This window comes from Haematobia irritans, chromosome 5 (assembly GCF_050003625.1).
Source record: "Haematobia irritans isolate KBUSLIRL chromosome 5, ASM5000362v1, whole genome shotgun sequence".
Taxonomy (NCBI): domain Eukaryota; kingdom Metazoa; phylum Arthropoda; class Insecta; order Diptera; family Muscidae; genus Haematobia; species Haematobia irritans.
In genome coordinates, this window is record NC_134401.1 from 50,035,599 (window position 1) to 50,062,257 (window position 26,659).

General features: G+C 32.9%; 1 protein-coding gene across 14 annotated transcripts in view; it reads right to left on the reverse strand.

The window, feature by feature from the left end:
- The window catches only part of hppy (MAP4K3-like protein hppy), a 654,429-nt gene that overhangs the window by 15,042 nt on the left and 612,728 nt on the right, over positions 1–26,659 (reverse strand). For 11 of the 14 annotated variants that reach the window (XM_075313444.1, XM_075313441.1, XM_075313443.1 and 8 more), the window contains one exon: positions 23,595–23,633. The exons of the other annotated variants lie outside the window; for them this stretch is intronic. In XM_075313444.1, coding sequence (XP_075169559.1) covers positions 23,595–23,633 — 39 coding nt within the window. The remainder of the gene's footprint in view (positions 1–23,594; positions 23,634–26,659) is intronic. 14 annotated transcript variants of the gene reach the window in all.

Consider the following 26,659-nt stretch of genomic DNA (forward strand, 5'->3'; position numbering starts at 1 on the left):
TTCTTCGGATGGTTGCGAGCAAACCAAGTTGATACGGGACTAAAAGAAACGTATGAACTGCGAAATTTTGATGTCGATGAACGGAGAAGAATTGCGGCCCCTGAATGGTATCATAGCAGGACATAACACACTTGGGAAACACATAGTAAGAATAGGACTTAAAGACGATGATATCTGTAGATGGTGCCTGGACCTGGAAGTTACGGAGGACTCGTACCATTTCCTGTGCCAGTGTCCAGCTTAATCCCTTAGAAGAAACAAGATTCTGGGCTCATTTTTTTTTCAGGCTCTCATTGATCTGCGGGAGTGCAGCTTAAGAACATACTTCCGATGCAGTCCATACATTCATCAGGGCCTCTGGTTGGTTGTTCTGAGATATCTATCCAAGAGAACGAGCAGGAGGAAGCTCTGGGACAAAACGGACCGCATTGGAAGGAAGAAGATGGAAAGATCACATCGAGAAATCACAATGGACCTATACTGGTCTAAGTGGACATCAATTTCAACACAAAAATTTATGTCATCCTCTACAACCTAACCTAACCTATGTGTGTAATGAGTAGTTGAAAATGGCCTAAGAAATCTAAACTATACCAAGAGAAGGCACATGGTCACTTCCTCGATCAAAATAATATTTTTGGACGGGGAACATGTAACACGTTTGTCGTTATGTTATTTTTTCGTCCATTTTGACAATACTTTTATATTTTTGGTGAGAAAATAACATTTTTGTTCAGTGAGAACCTTGAGTTCGTAGAGAACTCAAGGTTCTCACTGAACAGCATAATATTACTCTGTGCTGGGTACCTGGGCACTACGGGATAATAGGAAATGACGAAGCGGATGTGTTGGCTATGGAGGGCGCTCGTGGAACGAATAATGTCCTAGCGGACGTCTTTCCTCCACTATCTTCTTATCATTACAGGATAGAGGTCAAATATGACGAACTATGGCGAAGACTCTGGGTTTCTTCGGATGGTTGCGAGCAAACCAAGTTGATACGGGACTAAAAGAAACGTATGAACTGCGAAATTTTGATGTCGATGAACGGAGAAGAATTGCGGCCCCTGAATGGTATCATAGCAGGACATAACACACTTGGGAAACACATAGTAAGAATAGGACTTAAAGACGATGATATCTGTAGATGGTGCCTGGACCTGGAAGTTACGGAGGACTCGTACCAATTCCTGTGCCAGTGTCCAGCTTAATCCCTTAGAAGAAACAAGATTCTGGGCTCATTTTTCTTTCAGGCTCTCATTGATCTGCGGGAGTGCAGCTTAAGAACATACTTCCGATGCAGTCCATACATTCATCAGGGCCTCTGGTTGGTTGTTCTGAGATATCTATCCAAGAGAACGAGCAGGAGGAAGCTCTGGGACAAAACGGACCGCATTGGAAGGAAGAAGATGGAAAGATCACATCGAGAAATCACAATGGACCTATACTGGTCTAAGTGGACATCAATTTCAACACAAAAATTTATGTCATCCTCTACAACCTAACCTAACCTATGTGTGTAATGAGTAGTTGAAAATGGCCTAAGAAATCTAAACTATACCAAGAGAAGGCACATGGTCACTTCCTCGATCAAAATAATATTTTTGGACGGGGAACATGTAACACGTTTGTCGTTATGTTATTTTTTCGTCCATTTTGACAATACTTTTATATTTTTGGTGAGAAAATAACATTTTTGTTATTTTATAAAAATGTTGTTTTCTTTCCATACAAAACTAACATTTTGCTCCAGGAGGTTATCATTTTTCAGATGGTCAACAAGGAGATAAGAAATAAAGTTGTGGGAGAAAAAATTTATTAACGTACAAATTTATTAACGTACAATCTAACTAAAGTAGATGAAAATTTTCGTATAATTCTGTGTTACTTAATGTTTTTCTTTTATTAAAAGAAAAAATTACATATATGACAGCTAAAAATCCAAAAAATGTCAGCAAACATTCTTTATTTAAACAACACATAATGAAAATCTCAAACTATGGCATACAACTTTAGCTCATTTTTCCCATAAAACAATTTACTTTTTTCGGTGTAAATTATTTGTATAAATTATTAAAATTAAAAGTGTTCTCCCAACTAGTCATTCAAAAGTCCCCTAAAACTATGCTATAATTGTTTCTCTTTATCAAAAACAGGTTCGGCATAAATCGCCTGCATGAATTAAAAGAAACACACACACACTGGTGTCGGGTCCTAAACTGTTTCTATAAATTATTAATATTAAAAGGGCTTTTCAAATTGGTCATTTAAAATTGCCCTAAAATATGCTGCAATTTGATGATGTTTTCTAGCTCTCAAAAGTAAGCTTTGATTTCAAGAATTTCAACTATTGCTATGTGTCATATTATCATATTTAATTGGTCTAGACAATTTCTTAATTAAATGCAAGAAAATTTAAACATTTCATTTGACTAAAAGTTGTAAATTTGGTGTGTGTGTGTGTGTAATGTGAAGTTAAATATAGCCTAAGAATTCCAAACTAGAATAGTTGTACTTTCCAGATGGTCAACAAAAAAAAAAAATAAAAGAAATAAAGTTGTGGGAGCAAACTTTAAATGGGATTCCTTTTATAATGTAACATCAGGGCAACCTTTTCATTTCGCTTCATTTGCTTTAGAGAGGTTTGGTGCGACCCATTCATGCGACTCATTCATGCTATTTACATTAGCTCCTGTGCGTTCAACCATAAAAGAGCTTTACAGTCAAATCTAAAGGAAGCTATGCATAAACTAAATGTTGTATTTGTATATACAAATACCCACCAAAAAAATTGGAAGTTGTTCCACAAACATTTCTTTTAAAGCACATCCCGGAATCCCCCATCAAATTTTTTCACTTCCGATGCAGTCCTTTTGGACAAGTCCACAAACATTTCTTTTAAAGCGCATCCTGGAATCCCCCGTCAAGTTTTTTCCACTTCCGATACAGTGCTTTTTTTAAAATCACATCCCGGGATCCCCTATTGAGTTTTTTTCACTTCTGATGCAATCCTTCTGGACAAGTCTTAGAAAGTCCGGATTTAGGACGGTTTAATGAAAATTTAAGTCTTGGACACGATAGAAAATCAATAAAGAAATAAAAAAAATCATCCCCGCTGGGATGGGAAGTTCTTTTGAGAAGGTTTTGCAAAAATATTTATACAAAAATTTATCCTGAAAAAGAAAAAAAACAAAATAAAAACTAACAGGTTGGCTGATAAGTCCCCGGTCTAACAAAGAAAAACTCTTTTTTTTGTCAAAATTCGTTTTTGTTATTCAACATAGTTCCCTTCAAGAGCGATACAACGATCATAAAGACCTTCCAATTTTTTGATACCATTTTGGTAGTACTCCTTCGGTTTTGCCTCAAAGTAGGCCTCAATTTCGACGATCACCTCTTCATTGCAGCCAAATTTTTTCCCTGCGAGCATCCTTTTGAGGTCTGCGAACAAGAAAAAGTCGCTGGGGCCAGATCTGGAGAATACGGTGGGTGGGGAAGCAATTCGAAGCCCAATTCATGAATTTTTGCCATCGTTCTCAATGACTTGTGGCACGGAGCGTTGTCTTGTCTTTTCCTTCTTCATATGGGGCCGTTTTGCAGCGATTTCGACCTTCAAACGCTCCAATAACGCCATATAATAGTCACTGTTGATGGTTTCTCCCTTCTCAAGATAATCGATAAAAATTATTCCATGCGCATCCCAAAAAACAGAGGCCGTTACTTTGCCAGCGGACTTTTTTTTTCCACGCTTCGGAGACGGTTCACCGGTCGTTGTCCACTCAGCCGACTGTCGATTGGACTCAGGAGTGTAGTAATGGAGCCATGTTTCCATCCATTGTCACATATTGACGGAAAAACTCGGGTGTATTACGAGTTAACAGCTGCAAACACCGCTCAGAATCATCAACACGTTGTTGTTTTTGGTCAAATGTGAGCTCGCGCGGCACCCATTTTGCACAGAGCTTCCGCATATCCAAATATTTATGAATGATATGACCAACACGTTCCTTTGATATCTTTAAGGCCTCTGCTATCTCGATCAACTTCATTCATTTAAAATCATTTTGTGGATTTTTTTTATGTTTTCGTCGGTAACCACCTCTTTCGGACTTCCACTGCGTTCACCGTCCTCCGTGCTCTTTTCACCACGCTTGAATTTTGCATACCAATCAATTATTGTTGATTTCCCTGGGGCAGAGTCCGGAAACTGATTATCAAGCCAAGTTTTTGCTTCCACCGTATTTTTTCCCTTCAGAAAACAGTATTTTATCAAAACATGAAATTCCTTTTTTCCATTTTTTTCACAATAACAAAAGTTGCTTCACAAAAGACGCTCTATCTCACAAACTAATTGACTTACAGACGTCAAATTTTGACACGAATCATTTGAAGGTTGGTACTATATAAAAATAATATGCATTTAATACTAGCTACGCCATCTATGTGTCAGACCGGGGACTTATCAGCCAACCTGTTATGTATAACATAAAAAAATATTTTTTAGAAAAATATTTAATAAAAAATCTCCGCTGGTGCGATTTGAACCAGCGTTCTTTACTTTGTTTTTCATTCATAATAATAAAGAACATCTCAGGAAGTACTTAGAATGTCATGGCGTGGTGTCATATTAAGTTCATGTCACAAGCATTTGAATAGACGTTTTGATGCATCATGTTCAATGGTGTTTGTGGTGGAGTGTGCTAAGGCGTTCTGTTATGGTGCCAACAGGCTCAGTTTCAGCTCCCGGTGGAAGCGAAGAAGTTTTTAAATTTGTAAAAATTAGATAATAAGATAATACAAGTGTAACAAAAAATAGTGATAAAAATAAAATGTGAAATTGGATTTTTTTTTGTTTTTTAGTTTTTTAAATTTCTTCATCTAAATGAACTTCCAAGGCACAACTTCTAATGCGATGTCAAGGGTCCAAAAATGGAGTTCTTCCGTCCTAGGACAAGCCCATGTGAAATTCATTGGAGATGGTCCAAGTTTGCACTACTTCCGGATCACAAATTGGGGATCCAAACTACTTTTTTTGGAAGGTCTTTTTTTGCTGGGTTGTTGTGCTGTGACATGTACACATACACACATATACAATTCGTACAGTAATGCATACACAAGCTCATGAAATTTTATAATATACGGGTGAATGCAAGTCCTTGTGTTAAACATTATCACCACAACGACTATGATGATGATGATGATGATAATATTTATGATTGACATGATCTTGCCACTAATGTAAGGATGACGATGTTTTTGAGGATAAAATGACAACATTTGGATGACTATGACTAGAGCATAAAGAAACTAACATAAACTAAATATAATCTGTATAAACTATGTGTACAAATACATACATACGTAGTAATAAATACGTATGTATATGTGCCTGTAGTATAGTAGACGATTTGTGCATATTCTGCTGCTTATATGTACGTTAGCTACATGGCTGCTGTTACATTCCATAACATGGTGTAAGAAATAAGCAAACTTTGCTTTATTTCTTTAAACGAGATTTTCGATATTATAATGACAGAGGGCATTTTCAAGCCATGGAAATTAGTTTGGATCGCCTGTGATAGTGTTTAATTTTTGTCCGTTTATCTGTTCATTAAACTAATGTACGCTAAAAATTATTAGAGTAAAGGAAATTTTCTCCAAACATAATAATTTCATGAACTAAAATAAAGTTGAATTGGCTTTAGTGAAATAGAGTGTTCACTGTAGCTAAATTTGAACCGATTTTGACTAAATTTGACGTGCATACTTAGAATAATAATTATGCAATCTTTGCAAAATTTCATGTAATTGGGAGTATAACTTTGGCCTCCGTGGTCATATGAGTGTAAATCGGGCGACAGATATATATGGGAGCTATATCTAAATCTGAACCGATTTCAACAAAATACGGCACAATTAACGATACTATTAAACGTACTCCTTGTGCAAAATTTGAAGCATGTCAGGGCAATACTCTGGCTTTTGAGGTCATATAAGTTCAAATCGTACGAAAGATATAGGGTAAGTGCAGCAAATGTGGTATAGGCTGGTAATGTGGTATATTAGCTTTTTTCTCTATCTAACAACATACGAAGAACTAAACCAAGCTGAATAGATTGTGGCTGTCAGAAAATGAAGCTATCAAAGATCAATTTGATTTTTGCAACTCTTTCTTTGTGCCAGTTGAAAGTATTCACATTTACCCGCGCTCGAGGGATTTTTTTTGGTGGTTCTTAATCATTTCGTTTTGTGTGAAGATATATTTTAAATTTATTATTTTTCGGATGTAAATAACTGACGAGTACTAAATAAGCAAAAAATGTATGCAATTGCGATACACATATTGCATTTATTTTTTTTACAAAAAAAATCTACATTATGGTGTACCACATTACCTGCACATTTTATGAATCCGTGCTTAATGTGTTTTTTAATAAATTCGCAAATATATCCGAAATTATGGGTTTCTAATTTTTCGCTCATAGTTGCGTGGATGGCTAACACTAGTAAAATGAATGTGGTAAAATCTTAGCCTCGTCGAAGAAAAACAAAAAATTTGGCTTTCGAAAAACAAATGGGTATACCACATTTGCTGTACTTACCCTATATGAGAGTTATATCTAAATCTGCACCGATTTCAACCAAATTTGGCATACTTACCGATACTATTAAACATTTTCATGGTGCAAAATTTGAAGCAAGTCAGGGCAAAACTCTGAATTTCGAGGCCATATAAGTGCAAATCGGACGAAAGATATATATGGGAGCTATATCTAAATCTGAACCGATTTAAACAAATTTACCAAGCATTGGTAGAATATCAATACTGCTCTCTATGCAAAATTTCACGAAAATCGGTAGTAAACTTTGGCCTCTGTGGTCATATGAGTCTAAATCGGACGAAAGATATATATGGGAGCTATATCTAAATCTGAACCGCTTTGGCTGATATTTTGCAAGTTTTTCGAGACGGAATTTGAAGAAAATCGGTTGATAAACACGCCAACTATGACCAGATAGGGGATACATATATATGGCAGCTATATCTAAATCTGAACCGATTTTTTCCAAAATCAATAGCGATTGTCTCTGTCCCAAAAAAAAAAAAACACCCTATGCACAATTTGAGGACGATCGGACTTAAACTGCGACCTGTACTTTGCACACAAAAATACATGAACAGACAGACAGACAGACGGACGGACATACAGATGGGCATCGCTAAATCGACTCAGAATTTAATTCCAATACGATCGGTATACTAAACGATGGGTCTCAGACTTTTCCTTCTTGGCGTTACATACAAATGCACAAACTTATTATACCCTGTACCACAGTAGTGATGAAGGGTATAACATAAATATGGGAAATATTTAAATCAAAAGCTATTGATATGCAATTTCGCAAAAGTGCATATAGATTTGTATTCGAGGATAGGAAAATATAAGTCATTTTTACAATTTTTTGACTTAACGGTGGAAATTTTACAAGGACAACGTGGGTAGTTTGGTCATATTTGCCCTAATCGGAAGAACATATGCACGGAGGTTTAGGTTAAAGTGGCAGCCCGATTAAGTTTCAGGCTCACTTAGACTATTCAGTCCATTGTGATAAACACGGAGGCTTTGTCTATATCTTTTTGGCCAAAAAATTCGTTTTTTTTCAAATTTTGAGCGACGAGCGGCACGTGTTAACGTCGTTTAATCGGGCTCAAATTTTGGCTATCCCAATATCTGGAAAGGGGATTCGTTTTGTGGGGTTAAGGCGAATGCTCCTAGTGGCACCAGGTCGCGTTTTCGAAGCTAAAGGCGGGCGTAACTCGGTTTGACTCAGCGACGAGCGGCACGTGTTAACGTCGTTTAATCGGGCTCAAATTTTGGCTTTCCCAATATCTGGAAAGGGGATTCGTTTTGTGGGGTTAAGGCGAACAAGATTCCGACATTTTTTTTGCCCCATATAACAGGTTGGCTGATAAGTCCCCGGTCTAACAAAGAAAGACACATTTTTTTTTTGTCAAAATTCTTTTTATTATTCAACATAGTTCCCTTCAAGAGCGATACAACGATTATAACGACCTTCCAATTTTTTGATACCATTTTGGTAGTACTCCTTCGGTTTTGCCTCAAAATAGGCCTCAGTTTCGGCGATCACCTCTTCATTGCAGCCAAATTTTTCATTGAGAGCATCCTTTTGAGGTCTGAGAACAAGAACAAGTCGCTGGGGCCAGATCTCGAACCCAATTCATGAATTTTTGACATCGTTCTCAATGACTTGTGGCACGGTGCGTTGTCTTGGTGGAACAACACTTTTTTCTTCTTCATATGGGGCCGTTTTGCCGCGATTTCGACCTTCAAACGCTCCAATAACGCCATATAATAGTCACTGCTGATGGGTTTTCCCTTCTTAAGACAATCGATAAAAATTATTCCATGCGCATCCCAAAAAACAGAGGCCATTACTTTGCCAGCGGACTTTGGAGTCTTTCCACGCTTCGGAGACGGTTCACCGGTCGCTGTCCACTCAGCCGACTGTCGATTGGACTCAGGAGTGTAGTGATGGAACAATGTTAGGTTAGGTTAGGTTATGTGGCAGCCCGATGTATCAAGCTCACTTAGACTATTCAGTCCATTGTGATACCACAGTGGTGAACTTCTCTCTTATCACTGAGTGCTGCCCGATTCCATGTTAAGCTCAATGACAAGGGACCTCCTTTTTATAGCCGAGTCCGAACGGCGTTCCACATTGCAGTGAAACCACTTAGAGAAGCTTTGAAACCCTCAGAAATGTCACCAGCATTACTGAGGTGGGATAATCCACCGCTGAAAAACTTTTTGGTGTTCGGTCGTAGCAGGAATCGAACCCACGACCTTGTGTATGCAAGGCGGGCATGCTAACCATTGCACCACGGTGGCTCCAATGTTTCATCCACTGTCACATATCGACGGAAAAACTCGGGTGTATTACGAGTTAACAGCTGCAAACACCGCTCAGAATCATCAACACGTTGTTGTTGTTTTTGGTCAGAGGTGAGATCGCGCGGCACCCATTTTACACAGAGCTTCCGCATAGCCAAATATTGATGAATGATATGACCAACACGTTCCTTTGATATCTTTAAGGCCTCTTCTATCTCGATCAACTTCATTTTACGATCATTCAGAATCATTTTGTGGATTTTTTTGATGGTTTCGTCGGTAACCACCTCTTTCGGGCGTCCACTGCGTTCACCGTCCTCCGTGCTCATTTCACCACGCTTGAATTTTGCATACCAATCAATTACATTGTTTTCGTGACCATTTTATTTTTTTTAATTTTGTTGCAGCGAAAATGATTTTATAAAAACATTGAATAGGTACACACGATTTTAATTTTGCGCGTCAGTCGAGTGTTGATTGTTGCTTGGAATGGACGAAGAATACGGAATTACTGTGTTTTGTTTTATGTTAATTTATTTATTCAGAAGAGGCACGTGGTTTTATGTGAACACAAAAAAGGAAAGTGTAATTGAAAAAATGTACCTGATTTTTGTTCTGCATTTTGATATATGGTATAATTTATTTTTATTTGCAGTTACATGATGTCTGCGTTGGTACATTTGATGGGCACGAAGTAAATATGGAATGATTACTTATTGTTGAAATTGAACCAAAATAGAGTGTGTAAAAATATATGATGTTTGCTTGCACGACATTATAAATACAAAAAAAAAAACAATGAATTAGTTTATAAGTAAAGAAAAACAAATAAATAAAGTTAATTTTGTGTTTTCTTTTCTCAAGTGGCGTCCTTTTTTCGACGACGAAAAAAGTTTTTTCATAATGATCAAAACATTTTAGGTTGTGACCATGTTCTTTTAACTGGAAGAAAACCATTTTTGACAATACCATAACATTTTAGACCGTGACCATTGCCTTTTAATGGAAACAAAATTCTTATTATCAATATAATAATATTTTAGATGAGGACAATTTTATTTTTCTTAGAACCATGTCCATTGAGCCAACATGGTTGCAGGTGAAAATATTACATGGTCGCCGCAAAAATAGCTCCTATCATATTATTTTGCTCTTCGATTATGATTGTGACAATCATGTTTCTTCTCTGCGTGAAAGATGTGAGGAAAGGTGCAATTAGCCAGACAATAAAAATAAAAAAAAAAACATTCATTTCACACCCTGGAAAAGATGCAAAATTTATCTCAAAAAGTATATACTTTGGGAGGAACATCATCGTATGCACCCAGAGAACATATTCCTTCTCTGGGTGCATACGATGATGTTTTAAGAGCAAAATGTTATTTTTGGGTGGTGACCATGTAACATGGTTTTCGCAACCATGTTATTTTCTCGGAAATCATGTATCTGATTTCGGCAAGCAGGTTATATTTGACGAGAAAATAACATTTTAGTGACAAACATATTACATGGTCACAAAACAAAAATAACATTTTGCTCTTGAAACATGTTTGAGGTGATCATATTCCTTGTCTGCATGTGGTGAAGCTTAAAATTTCGATACATCCTATTATAACAGTTTGCTATTGGATTAAACATTACAAATTTGAAATTTTCCTACAATTTCCTATAGAATTATTATGTTTGCAAAGCCAACCAAAAACATGTTTTGTTACAAGAATCCTACTTTGTCATTTACTTGTCAGGTGCAACACCAGTAGTGTTGGAAAATTGTAACACCTACATAAATCAGGATTTCTTTTAAACAGTATTATGTTACATGTAGTAGACTAAGAGATTATAAATTCCATTATCTAGGCATAGAGTGTAAAATATTATGAGATTTAATAACAAAAGCAAATCGTTGACAAAAGAAATTACAATGATTTGAGAACTAATTGAGATTTAGATATTCTCAAAGGGAGAAGGAAATAATATAGAAAAATAAATATTTTATAATTTGAGGACATCTCAAAGAGATTGTGGTAAGATAAAACTATGAGAACGTATTTAATATCATTAGCAACGAAATCACACAACAAAATTTTAAAGGTTTTAGAACAAGAAGCTATAATATCCCTCCCATTATTCATTACGTGTGATATGCCATAACATAATAAAGAGTGAAAGCTATGCTTCCAATATGTCTTTAATTTTAAACCATATATATTTTCTATAGCAAAGAGTTGTTTATACTCTTACACCTGACAAGCAAAAATTGCTTTTTTTTTGTTTTCTTTGGCTTTATTTGAAATATGTATGTGATGCACGCCCAAAGGGAAAGAATTGACACGGCATCGTGCCATGTCATACATCAGCAAAAAACCATTGTGATATGAAAATACAAAACATGATGCTGCCTGTCTGTAACATTCTCAGTAAAATTCAAATGAGAAATGTATGCAAAATATTGCTTTGGAATATATCAGCATAAAATACAGGGGAAAAAAAGAAAATAATACTCAAAGAAAGTAATTTTTTTCAAGAGTTCTGCGATTGATAAAAAACAATGATGAAGTATACAAATGTGGCAGAATGAAGATTTCTGTAGGAAAACTTTAATTTAGCCGGGCTGAATGAAGGTTTCTTTAACAAACACCTTAATTCAGCTTGGCTGAATCAAAGTTTCTATAGGAAAACTTTAATTCAGCTTGGCTGAATGAAAGTTTCTATAGGAAAACTTTTATTCAGCTTGGCTGAATGAAAGTTTCTATAGGAAAACTTTAATTCAGCTTGGCTGAATGAAAGTTTCTACAGGAAAACTTTAATTCAGCCTGGCTGAATGAAAGTTTCTATAGGAAAACTTTAACTCAGCCTAGTTGAATGAAAATTTCAATAGGAAAACTTTAATTCAGCCTGGCTGAATGAAAGTTTCTATAGGAAAACTTTAATTCAGCCTGGCTGAATGAAAGTTTCTATAGGAAAACTTTAATTCAGTCTGGCTAAATGAAAGTTTCTACATGAAAACTTTAATTCAGCCTGGTTGAATGAAAATTCCAATAGGAAAACTTAATTCAGCTTGGTTATAGGAAAACATAATTTAGCCTGGCTAAATTAAGGTTTCTAGATCAGAACTTTAATTCAGTCTAGCTGAATAAAGTTCCCTATATAGAAAAACTTTAGTTAAGCCTGGCTGAATGAAAGTTTCTATAGGAAAAAGGGATGGAAAATACAGTTTTTATTTTAAAGTATTTTTTTTTTTTTAAGTAATTTTTTCAAGAGTTTTGCGATCTATTAAATACATTGTTTATGTACACAAATGTGGCACAATGAAGGTTTCTGTAGAAAAACTTTAATTCAGCCTAGCTGAATGAAAGTTTCTATAGGAAAACTTTAATTCAGCCTGTCTGAATGAAAGCTTCTATAGGAAAACTTTGATTCAGCCTTTCGGAATGAACATTTCTATGGCAAACTTTAATTCCGACTAGTGGAATGAAAGTTTCTATGCGAAAACTTTAATTCAGCCACGATGAATAAAAGTTTCTATAGGAAAACTTTAATTCAGTGTGGCTGGATGAAAGTTTCTGTGAGGAAACTTTAATTCAGCCTTTCTGAATGAATCTTTCTATGGGAAACTGGCTGAATGAAAGTTTCTATAGGAAAACTTTAATTCAGCCTTTCTGAATGAACATTACTATGAGGAAACTTTAATTCAGTCTGGCTGAATGAAAGTTTCTACAGGAAAACCTTAATTCAGTCTTACTGAATGAAAGATTCTATAAGAAAATTTAATTTCAGTTTGGCTGAATGAAAGTTTCTATAGGAAAACTTTAATTCAGTCTGGCTAAATGAAAGTTTCTACAGGAAAACTTTAATTCAGCCTGGTTGAATGATAATTCCAATAGGAAAACTTAATTCAGCATGGTTATAGGAAAAAATAATTTAGCTTGGCTGAATGAAAGTTTCCATAAAGGGTGATACGGTCAACATTTGGTCAATATGAACTTGACGTATTTCTTTCAATTTTGCATTAAAAAAACCTGAACACCCCTCATTTTGAAGGTGTGTGTGTGTGTAGAATGTTGCTCCTATTTTGGAATTCACTCTTCAGTTGTCAAAATGCCGTCCAAGGAAGAAGAGCAGCGTATCAAAATTTAATTTCAGCTTGGCTGAATGAAAGTTTCTATAGGAAAACTTTAATTCAGTCTGGCTAAATGAAAGTTTCTACAGGAAAACTTTAATTCAGCCTGGTTGAATGATAATTCCAATAGGAAAACTTAATTCAGCATGGTTATAGGAAAACATAATTTAGCTTGGCTGAATGAAAGTTTCCATAAAGGGTGATACGGTCAAAATTTGGTCAATATAAACTTGACGTATTTCTTTCAATTTTGCATTAAAAACCCTGAACACCCCTCATTTTGATGGTGTGTGTGTGTGTAGAATGTTGCTCCTATTTTGGAATTAACTCTTCAGTTGTCAAAATGCCGTCCAAGCAAGAAGAGCAGCGTATCAAAATTTTGCTCGCGCATCGCGAAAATCCGAGCTACTCGCACGCAAAGCTGGCAAAATCGCTAAAAGTTGCCAAATCAACCGTTACAAATGTAATTAAAGTGTCTGGTTTGGCAAGCCATCTGTACCTGTGGCTTGAAAAGCAGCTTTTTCATAGCTTCCGGGACTGTCAACCAAGAAATTTACGTGAAAGAGTGTTTGAATAAACATCTGCTGCCTTTCCTGAAGAAACACGGTTGTTCCGTACTGTTTTGGCCGGATTTGGCATCTTGCCATTACGGTAATAAGGCAGGTGGTTCCCAAGGACAAGAAACCGCCCAATTGAGAAATACTGGGCTATTGTCAAGCGGAACCTAAAGAAGACCAAAAAAACTGCTAAGGACGAGCAGCAGTTCAAGGAAAACTGGCTTTCTGCGGCGAAGAAGGTGGCTGTACAAAATCTGATCTGATCAGGTGTCAAGCGTGAGGCCCGGCAATTCGCATTTGGAAAAGCGAAAGCCTAACTGAATATTTTTCCTGAATTTTATACTAATTGAACTTGAAAAAGAAATTTAATTTGATTTTTTAAATAAACGATTTCACCGATTTACACGCGTTTTCCCTTGACCAAATTTTGACCGTATCACCCTTTAGAAAACCTTTCAATTCAGTGTGACTAAATGAAGGTTTCTAGATGAAAATACAATTTTTAAGAAAGTACAAAAAAGGTATTTTTGAGCGAAAAAGTACTATAAATAAATTTCAACAAAAATTCCATTGTAAGTTCATTGTCAAGAATTTCTAAATTTTAAAGAAAATAAAATTTTTACAAAATTTTCTATAGAAATAAAATTTTGACACAATTTTCTATAGAAATAAAATTTTGACACAATTTTCTATAGAAATAAAATTTTATTGTTGTTTTTAATTTCAGCTTAAAACCAGGAATTGCCTAAACTACAAGTGTAGCTTAACCAAAAGAGGAAAAGTATGCTTGTCAAATTTATTTGGGCAAAGCGCTATAGACTGCAAAATGGTTGGATGTACAGCTGTTTTGGAATTACCACATTCCTCATCAGCACCATCTACTTGCAGCAAAACCATCAACCAAGTATCAGAATAAATTCGGGTAATTCACTCTACCCAAGGTGAACTACACTTGAACCTTCCGAAAAAAGGTTTGATAGTCGGCTACTGCCTAAACAAACTTGCAAGCATATATCTTTTCCTTTACCAAACTCAAATCATCGATTTGAATGTAGTTGGCTGGATTTGTTTTTGAGCGTGCTTCCTCTATCTTCATTCGGTTTGTTTGTTATTTTTGGTTTCTCTTCAATCATTATTGTTGTTTTTGATTTCAGCTTAGAACCATGCATTGACTAAACTACAAGTTTAGCTTAACCAGGTGTAGCTTGACAAAATATTTTTTGGAAATAAAATTTTGACAAAAATTTCTATAGAAATAAAATTTTTACAAAATTTTCTATAGAAATAAAATTACAGTCTATAGGGCTTTGTCCAAATAAATTTAACAAACATTCTTTTCCTCTGTTGGTTAAGCTACACTTGTAGTTTAGTCAATGTATGGGTTTAAGCTGAAATAAAAAAACAACAACAAATACAATTTTTACAAAATTTTATATATAGAAATAAAATTTTGGCAACATTTTCTATAGAAATAAAATGTTGACAACAAATAAAATAAAAATTTTGACAATATTTTCCAAAAGAAAAAAATTTGACAAAATTTTCTGTAGAAATAAAATTTTGACAAAACTTTCTAAAGAAATAAAATTTTGCAAAATTTTTCTATAGAAATAAAATTTTGACAAAAAATAAAATAAAATTTTGACTAAATATTTTTTGGAAATAAAATTTTAACAAAATTGTCTATAGAAATAATATTTTGACAAATTTTCCTATAGAAATAAAATTTTGACAAAATATTTTTTGGAAATAAAATTTTGACACAAATTTATATAGAAATAAAATTTTGACACAAATTTATATAGAAATAAAATTTTGACAAAATTTTCTATAGAAACAAAAATGTGAAAAATTTTTCCATAGAAATAAAATTTTGACAAAACTTTCTAAAGAAATAAAATTTTGCAAAAATTTTCTATACAAATAAATAAAAATTTTGACAACATTTTCCAAAAGAAAAAAAAAAGGACAAAATTTTCTGAAGAAATAAAATTTTGACAAAACTTTCTGAAGAAAAAAAAATTGTAAAATAATATTTTGTTTTTGGTAAGATTTTCTCCAAATGTTGGTAGATTATTTTTGTCTCAAGTTTCGATCGTGACTGTAATAGTTCGCATTATTTTAGTACGCGATCGATAACTTCTTATTTTGAAAGTGTTCGTGTGGAAGCTGAATGAAACGTAGTTTAGCCTGGTTATAGGAAAATTTAATTCAGCCTGACGGAAAAATTTGATTCAGCCTATCTGAATGAAAGTTTCTATTGGAAACCCCTAATTTAATGGAAACTTCTATAGGAAATTTTTAATTCAGCCTAGCTGAATGAAAGTTTCCATAGGAAAACTTTAATTCAGTCTGGCTGAATAAAAGGAAATTTTTAATTCAGCCTGGCTGAAAAAAATGAACACTTTAATTTAATGAAAGTTTCTATAGAAAGATTTTAATTCAGCTAGGCTGAATGAAAATGTTTATTGAAAAACTTTAATTCAGCCTGCATGAATGAAACTTTCGAAACGTAGTTTAGCCTGGTTATAGGAAAACTTTACTTAATTTCTATAGGAAAAAATTTAATTCAGCCTGGCTGAAGGTTTCTGCATAGGAAATCTTTAGTTCTGCTTGGCCGAGTTAAAGGTCGCCTGGCCTGACTAGGACTTTTTATTATATTTATTATATATATTATTTTTTAATTTCTCTCCATAAATATTTAATTAATTTCCATACCATTTAATAATCTTCTGCATTAATGTGTAAATTAACCTTAAATATTTTCACACTTTGTAGCTAAAGCATTCAGATAAATTAAATGAAAAAAATATGTATGTGAAAACGAATAAATAATATTATGTGTGCGCTATAATAACAACAAATAATAATTAAGCTTATAATGCAAATAAATACTCAATCCAATATGGTATGCTACGCCCCATTAATAAAGATGCAAATGCAGATAGACACAGTTACTTTCATTTATTAAGCAAAGAACAATTGTGATAGTGATAAGGATATCAATGATTGTATATAATTTTAAATAAACCAAAAAAAATATATATATTTCATGTGAAAAAAACATCAACATTTCTATTATAAAAAGCTCTCATTATTTTGTTTTAAATTAAAAGAGTTATATGTGTAAAAAAGAAATCCATTAAACATATGAAAAGCAAAAAACTGAGTTATTGTTAGTAAGGGGAGATAGACAAACCTATGTTGAATGATAGAAATTAAAAACAAAAATTAAACAGATTTTGTGAGGAGAGAGGAAAAGGATTGTTGCTGAACATGGCGACTATGAAGATTCTTATGCTGGTGATAATGATAATGAAACTGAGACAAATGTTGCAACTTATCTGCAGATATTTAAAATTTTAGGGTTGGATATGCAAATAGAATATACAGAGAGAGGAATATTGTTCTAATAAAGGTTGAGTGGGATCCAAGGGTGTTTTGAGACGTTTTAATAAATTGTATATCGATTTCAAAACAATATTTATTTAAGAAGTTATGTAAGTTAGGTTAGGTAAAATTGCAGCCCGATTAAGTTTCAGGCTCACTTAGACTATTCAGTCCATTATGATAACATAACCTAATGGCGAACACTGAGAAAATGGGTTAAGATCTGAAGGTTAAGGTATGGTTTGGGAGTCGTCGTCTCATAACCACAATGCTTCGATCTGACGTTGTCAACTTATCGTATATTGCAGGAAAGTGGAAGCAAACAAAAGTTGTTTTCATACCTGAAGCAGGAAAGTTATCCTTATTGCTTCTTAAGACTAGATAGATATTTATCTTGGAAGTAACATTTATTTGAGATTGCTCTCGAAGTGCAGATCTACTACGACGGCATCCTTTGAAATCTTTTCAATCGGGTGCGAAGGTTTTCAAAGCAATTTGGTTATCCTCATACGTTCTTTCGACTCTGTAGATGCTACCAGATATTTAGCCTTGAGACCACACTGCATGAACTAGTCAGCTTTATTGTAGGCTCACTCTGATCACGTATTTTAGTCACTCTAAGGCAAGCAAACATTCAAAGGTATGTGAACACAAGTAGTCAAATTCCTCTTCTTTGGAATAAATGGGACGGCTCTTATTTATGACAGATGCAACGAGAACAACGGCCACCGCAGCTCTGGAGTTACTGATGGTAGAGTGCCTACTTGATCTGCATATCAGGAAAACAGCTGAGGTGATACTCACGAGTCTGAAGTGTCTGGATGCGATAAGGAACGCGGATTGCCGACACACAGAACTTGTTGCAACATAAAAAGACAGTATATATGGCGACTCGTCATGTAACAGGTTGGCTGATAAGTCCCCGGTCTGACACATAGATGGCGTCGCTAGTATTAAATGCATATTATTTTTATATAGTACCAACCTTCAAATGATTCGTGTCAAAATTTGACGTCTGTAAGTCAATTAGTTTGTGAGATAGAGCGTCTTTTGTGAAGCAACTTTTGTTATTGTGAAAAAAACGGAAAAAAGGAATTTCGTGTTTTGATAAAATACTGTTTTCTGAAGGGAAAAAATACGGTGGAAGCAAAAACTTGGCTTGATAATGAGTTTCCGGACTCTGCCCCAGGGAAATCAACAATAATTGATTGGTATGCAAAATTCAAGCGTGGTGAAATGAGCACGGACGACGGTGAACGCAGTGGACGCCCGAAAGAGGTGGTTACCGACGAAAACATAAAAAAAAATCCACAAAATGATTTTGAATGACCATAAAATGAAGTTGATGGAGATAGCAGAGGCCTTAAATATATCAAAGGAACGTGATGGTCATATCATTCATCAATATTTGGATATGCGGAAGCTCTGTGCAAAATGGGTGCCGCGCGAGCTCACATTTGACCAAAAACAACAACGTGTTGATGATTCTGAGCGTTGTTTGCAGCTGTTAACTCGTAATACACCCGAGTTTTTCCGTCGATATGTGACAATGGATGAAACATGGCTCCATTACTACACTCCTGAGTCCAATCGACAGTCGGCTGAGTGGACAGCGACCGGTGAACCGTCTCCGCGGATGCAGCATTTTTCAGGCGGAGGTATTTGTCATTGCAACACCTGCAGAACTCCTATAGATGAGGCCGTTATTCAGAAGCGATATCAGCTTCTTCATCTATAGAAAAAAAGATTTGACAAAATTTTCTATAGAAATAAAATTTTGACAAAATTTTCTATAGATATAAAATTTTAACAAAAATTTCTATAGTAATAAAATTGTGATAAAATTTTCTACAGACATTAAATTTAGACAAAATCTTCTCAAGGAATAAAACTTTGACAACATTTTATATAGAAATAAAATTTTGACAAAATTTTCTCTACAGAAATGTTGACAACATCTTCTATAGAAATAAAATTTTGACAAAATCTTCTATAGGAATAAAATTTTGACAAAATTTTCTATATAAATAAAATTTTGAAAAAAATTTCTATAGAAATAGAATTTTGACAAAATTTTCTATAATACAAAATTCTCTATAGTAATAAAATTGTGATAAAATTTTCTATAGATATTAAATTTTGACAAAATCTTTTCAAGGAATAAAACTTGGACAACATTTTATATATAAAAACAATTTTAAAAAATTTTTACAAATTTTTTTTAGGAAATTGAAATTTATCTACATAAATTTTGACCAAATTTTGTATAGAAATAAAATTTTGACAAAATTTTCTATATAAACAAAATTTTGACAAAATTTTCTATAGAAATAGAAATAAAATTGTGATACAATTTTCTATAGACATTAAATTTTGAAAAAAATTTCTATTTTGAAAAAATTTTCCCTACAATTTTTTTTATAAAATTTTCTCTATAAAAATTTTTACAAATTTTCTCTAGGATTTCAATTTTGACAAAATTTTCTATAGAAATAAAATTTTGATAAAATTTTCTATAGAAATAAAATTTTGTTTAGTTTTGTTTGTTGACCTTTGGAATTTTACAATTTTGGGATTATTTGTTTGGCTTGAGGTAGAGGTGTGCACGTGAGTAATATTTTTCTCACGCTCACGCACACTCACGACAGAGAAATCTTATTCACGCACACTCACGCACGATATTTTTTGGTAGGACTCACGTTCACGCACGCTCACGAAAAAAAAATTTGTACTCACGCACACTCACGCACGAAAATCTTTTAAATGTCGTGACTCACGAAAAATGTCGTGACACAATTAAAATATCGTGACTCACGAATAATTTTATGATTAATTTACTTTACCGAAGTATCTGAAAACATGAGCATTATTAAAATCAAGAGTGTTATTAAAATCTTAACTTCCCAGATGTCACTAAACTTGTAATTGAATTTAACTCTTAAGCGTTTTATGTTGGTGAGCAGGAATATTTTCGTGAGTGTAATTCGTTACTCACGCACACTTGTCATGAGCGTGACTCACGACTCACGCACGAATCACGAAAATTTTCGTAAGTCACGACAATTTCGTGTCACGTGCACACCTCTAGCTTGAGGTCATGGACTAATGAAAAATGCTGGTGTTAATGTTTTTCATTACTTTTTATTGAAATATTGCTGTTCTCGGATATTTCGATACACCATCGGTGATCATCTCCAGCGAGATATTATATTTTACAAAGTAATAGACATTCTCCTTACAGCTAGACATGAGCATTGTAAGGAGAAAGTCTATTACTTTGTAAAATATAATATCTCGCTGAAGATGATCACCGATGGTGTATCGAAATATCCGAGAACAGCAATATTTCAATAAAAAGTAATGAAAAACATTAACGCCAAAAAAAAAAAATAAAATTTTGACAAAATTGTCTATAGAAATAAAATTTTGTTTTTGTTTTTTTTTTTATTATTGTTGGTTTGTACTTCAATCATATTTTTTGTGTTGATCTCAGCTTAAAAATCATTGCAAGAGTAGCTTAACCAATAGAGGAAAAGAATGTTTGTCAAATTTATTTGGGCAAAGTCCTATAGACTGCAAGATGGTTGGATGGAAGCACGTTTAGGAATTACCACATTCCTCATCAGCATCCTCTACTTGCAGCAAAACTATCAACCAATTATCAGAGCAAATTATGATAGTTCACCAAACCCAAAGTGAACCACACTTGAACTTTCTGAAAAAAGGTTTATAATAGTCGGCTTTTGCCGACTATTATAAACCTTTGTTTAAGCTACTCTTTTAGTTTAGTCAACGTACTGGTTTTTAAGATGAGATCAAAACAACAAATATGAAATAAAATTTTGACAAAATTCTGACAAAATTTTCCATAGAAATAAAAGTTTGACAAAATTTTCTATAGAAATTCCTATAGAAATTTTTGACAAAATTTTCTATAGGAATTACCACATTCTTCATCATCATCCTATACTTGCAGCAATACTATCAACCAATTATCAGAACAAATTCTGGTAGTTCACCAAACCCAAAGTGAACCTTCCGAAAAAAGGTTTATGATAGTCGGCTTTTGCCGAAATAAATCGAAATAAATTTGACAAACATTGTTTAAGCTACTCTTGTAGTGTAGTCAACGCATTGGTTTTTAAGATGAGATCAAAACAACAAATATGAAATAAAATTTCGACAAAAGTCTGACAAAATTTTCTATAGAAATAAAATTTTTACAAAATTTTCTATAGAAATAAAATTTTGACAAAATTTTCTGTAGAAAAAAAAATTTGACAAAATTTTTTATAGAAATCAAATGTTGACAAAATTTTCTATAGAAATAGAATTTTGACAAAATTTTTTTTAGGATTAAAATTTATTTAACTTGGAATAACATTTTCATAAAATTTCGTATAGAAAATAAAATTTTGTATAAAAATTAAATATTGACAAAATTTTCTATAGAAATAAAATTTTGAAAAAATAAATATCTATAGAAATAAAATTTTGACAAAATTTTCTAAGAAATAAAAATTTGACAAAATTTTCTATAGAAATAAAATTTTGGTTAAATTTTCTATAGAAACTAAATTTTGACAAAATTTTTTATAGAAACAAAATTTTGACAAAATTTTCGATAGAAATAGAGTTTTGACAAAAATGACAAAAAGGAATAACATTTTGTTAAAATTTCGTATAGAAAATAAAATTTTCTATTAAAATAAAATTTTCTATTAAAATAAAATTTTCTATAAATATGAAATTTTGACAAATTGTTCTATAAAAATAAAATTTTGACAAAATTTTGTATAGAAATAAAATTTTGACAAAATTTTCTATGGAATTAAAATTTTGACAACATTTTCTATATAAATAACATTTTGACAAAATTTTCTATAGTAATAGAATTTTGACAAAATTTTGTTAGGATTAAAATTTTGACCAATTTTTCTATAGGAATAGCATTTTGATAAAATTTCGTATAGAAAAAAAATCTATATAAATGAAATTTTGACAAATTGTTCTATAGAAATAAAATTTTTACTAAATTTCAATTCTCGTTTTAGGTCATATTATAAAAGTCCATTGTGGATAAGTTCTTCCCTTGTTGGTGAAAGCTGTTAAATTTAAAACTTCGACACATTTATAATTCAAGGGATGTATCCAAATACATTGTCGCTATTACGAGTGATTATAAAATAATAAAAAAAATCTAAAATAAAATAATAAATCATTTCTTTCGAAGAAAAATTGTTTCCCAATAACTCCAAAACATTGAAAAAAAAGTGGAAAACAATATTTTTTATTTGGATGTTCTTTGGCCCGAATGACAACTATGCTTGTATCTCTATAGGAATCATGTGTACTACCATGTTGTATTCAACGTCTTTGTTGATGTTAATCCGTTGTATGCTTGGCAATATACTCTTATCGTACTTCTTCTCCATTGATATCATAAAGACTATGGAAGCGTCTATCGAGGAGTCACACGTAAGTACTAATACTCAAGTTTGTAAAATTTTGGACTAATACACTTACAGGTTAAAAAACTTCTAATAATTTGTAACAAAAACTTCTTTTTAATACTCTAATGCAGTAGGGTACACCACGTAGTCGCTTCGACTGAACTTCAAGTTCATTCTTACTTGTTTAATTTTCTATTTTCAGTGTAATTTTGTGGGAAGGATGAAAAGTGTGAAATAATTTTCAAATGATAGTGATAAATGAAGAAAAGTTTAATAATATAAAAAAAAAATAAATATCTCACGTTGATAAAATATATTAAAATGGAGGTTTACTCTTGCAATGTTTACGCTTCGCAAGGGTTAGATTACAGATTTCTGTTTACGAAATAAAACCAAGAAAAAACAAGGAATTTGTAGCACTGACAAATCCAGCTAAAGCTTGTCCACAAGAATAAATGAAAACTGAAAGCAAGACAGAATGTTTACCACAACCAAAGAAATAAAAAGGACATAAAAGCAAGCATTACAATAGATGATTGAAAAGAAAATGGGGCTAGGGTGAAAAAAAGGGGGGGTTAGAGTGGCTAGAGAGAATCAGGGAAGCTACTTGGCTAAAATCTAATGATACTGAAACTTAAGCATTAGATAAGACATGATTTTTAAAAATGAGTTTTCTTAAAGTAAAACCAAAATCCACGGGTGGTGTTTGCTGTGTTAAGGATCCACAGGAGTTAGACGAGATGAGAAGGAGTACATAATGTAATTGAATGTTGTGTTGGTAAGGGCTTTTATTGAACTGAAGTGGTAGTAGTAGTAGTAGTGGTGGTGGTGTGGTAATGACGGAGTTTAATGATGATAGTGAAATATATGTGAGAAATTGTTAGAAGAATAAGACATCCGCTTTTAAAGTGTCTATTGTAAACAAGAGGCGTTTAGTTTAACATGTCTTTGTGTTAGTCTCTCTCGCTCTCACTCTCTCCCCTTTGTGTATATGTGAAGAATATTTAATGTAGTTCAAGGGAACATTTCTTGTGTTCTTCCGTTTATAGAGTTAGAGGTCTACTCATGTTTTTATGGTGATTTCGGTTTGGTTTGTTGGTTTTTTTTTTGTTTGTTTTGGTTTTCGTTTATGTTGGAAAATTGTTTGTTGGGTAGTTACCTTAGTTTCAGTTCCTCATCAATATATTGTAAGAGGCTCCTACAAAAATAATACAAAAAACAATTGTAAAAAGAAAACAAATCATATATAAACACATACAAATACAAAAACAGATAGAGACAGTGTAAATTATTTTGTTATAATAGATTTTCAAGTGGATTGGGTTTTTTTTTTTTGTTTTAAAAAGAGTAAACGAAAAGAAACAAAATAACAAATTGAAAAAAAAATTACAACTGCAACTGTATAAGGCATAGGTTTAACTAGAAAGTTGTAGTAGTTTTAACAAAAACCAAGTAACAAAATTAGATTAGATTGAAAGTGGATAAAAAAAAACTATACTTAAAATTTAAGCTTTTTAAGTTTTGTGTTTAAAGCATCCAATTTATTATAAGTGGTATAACACAAGTACTTGTATATTAAGGAGAATAAAATCGACCTACAGATATTTTTTATATAATTTTTACTTATTATTTAAAAATATTTTTTTATTGTCTTGGAGAAACCATATTCCATAGCCAAAAAAATTAAATTCATAAAATTTACTAAAAACTAAAATTTTTTTATGATAAAGAAAATTTCACTTTGCTGATTTTTTTTTTACTTTATTTTTAATATTAATTAGGGTACTACTTCGGGGATATGGCTAGTAAAAAGGCAAACAATTGAAGATCTAAATGTTTAAAATATAGGGAGAAAAGGGATATGCTATATGATTTCAAATGAAGTATTTCGAAACTTTTTTGTGATGCATGGATTTCGAATTATTTCGTTTTCTATGAGGCAGTGATCAATAGCAGATTCACATCATGATTAATTCCGTATTTGCATTTGGATTAAAAAGAGACCAATAGAAGGAAAATTCCTAGAATGCCATCCATCATTCAAGAGATTTCTTAAAACAAAGCTTCGCTTCGCAGTGATCTGCTCAATAATAAATGTTAAGTGTTTTCCAATAAGAGGAGAATAGAATTGACCTTCCAATATTTTTATTTTTATACCCTCCACCATAGGATGGGGGTATATTAACTTTGTCATTCCGTTTGTAACACATCGAAATATTGCTCTAAGACCCCATAAAGTATATATATATTGTGGGTCGTGGTGAAATTCTGAGTCGATCTAAGCATGTCCGTCCGTCCGTCTGTTGAAATCACGCTAACTTCCGACCGAAACAAGCTATCGACTTGAAACTTGGCACAAGTAGTTGTTATTGGGCCATATCGGTCCAATTTTACGTATATCCCCAATATAAACGGACCAGATTTGGCTTGCGGAGCCTCTAAGAAAAGCACATTTCATCCGACCCGGTTGAAATTTGGAACATGATGTTAGTATATGGTATCTAACAACCGTGCCAGAATTGGTCCATATCGGTCTATAATTATATATAGCCCCCATATAAACCGTTCTCCAGATTTGACCTCCGAAGCCTCTTGGAGGAGCAAAATTCATCCGATCCGGTTCAAATTTGGAACGTGGTGTTAGTATATGGCCGTTAACAACCATACCAAAATTGGTTCATATCGGTCTATAGTTATATAGCCGATCCCCAATTACACAAAAATTGGTCCACATCGGTTCATAATCATGGCTGCCACTCGAGCCAAAAATTACCGACCAACATTTTATTTCTATAGAAAAATTTGTCAAATTTTTATTTCTATAGAATATTTTGTCAAATTTTTTTTCTATAGAAAATTTTGTCAAATTTTTTTTTCCTATAGAAAATTTTGTCAAAATTTTATTTCTATAAAAAAATTTGTTAAAGTTTTATTTCTATAGAAAATTTTGTCAAAATTTGTTTTTCTATAGAAAATTTTGTCAAAATTTTATTTCTTAAATTTTTTTTTTTAAGTTTTATTTCTATAGAAAATTTTGTCAAAATTTTATTTCTATAGAAAATTTTGTCAAACTGAATTATATGCGTATTTAATCATCCGTTTCGGTTCAAATGTGGAACGTGGTGTTACTATATGGCCGTTAACAACCATACCAAAATTGGTTCATATCGGTCTATAGTTATATAGCCGATCCCCAATTACACAAAAATTGGTCCACATGGGTTCATAATCATGGTTGCCACTCGAGCCAAAAATTACCGACCAACATTTTATTTCTATAGAAAATTTTGTCAAATTTTTATTTCTATAGAAAATTTTGTCAAAATTTTTTTTCTATAGAAAAGTTTGTCCATTTTTTTTTCTATAGAAAATTTTGTCAAAATTTTATTTCTATAAAAAATTTTGGTAAAGTTTTATTTCTATAGAAAATTTTGTCAAAATTTTATTTCTATAGAACATTTCGTCAAACTGAATTTTACGCGTATTTAATCGGTCTTTTTTAATTTAATATATATCACATATGGACTTACTTACAATTTAGAAGACGGTGTTAGGAGGTTTTAAGATACCTTGCCATCGGCAAGCGTTACCGCAACTCAAGTAATTCGATTGTGGATGGCAGTGTTTAGAAGAAGTTTCTACGCAATCCATGGTGGAGGGTACATAAGCTTCGGCTTGGCCGAACTTACGGCCGTATATACTTGTTTTTTTTTTTTTTAATTATGACATAACAAAGTTCTAAAAATTTGTCTTGTATTCTTGAGGAAACTATTTACATTATGTAGCCAAACATGTTGTGTTAATAAAAATGTATATGTAAGATTTTTATACCCTTCACAACTATCGTGGTACAGGGTAAATTAAATTTGTGCGTTTGTATGTAACGCCGAGAAGGAATAGTCATAGACCCATCTTTTAGTATAACGATCGGATTAGAATTAAATTCTGAGTCGATTTAGCGATGTTCATCTGCCTGTCTGTCCGTCTGTCTGTCTGTTGATGTATTTTTGCGTGCAAAGTCCAACTCGCTGTTTAAGTCCGATCGATTTCAAATTTGGTATAGGGCTCTTTTTCGACTCAAAGACGATCCTTATTGATTTTGGAAATAATCGGTTCAGATTTAGATATAGCTGCCATATATATTTAGAACCGATCTGGTCATAAATGACGTATTTATCAACCGATCTTTTTCCGATTTCGTATAATCTAATATGTTGTGATCCT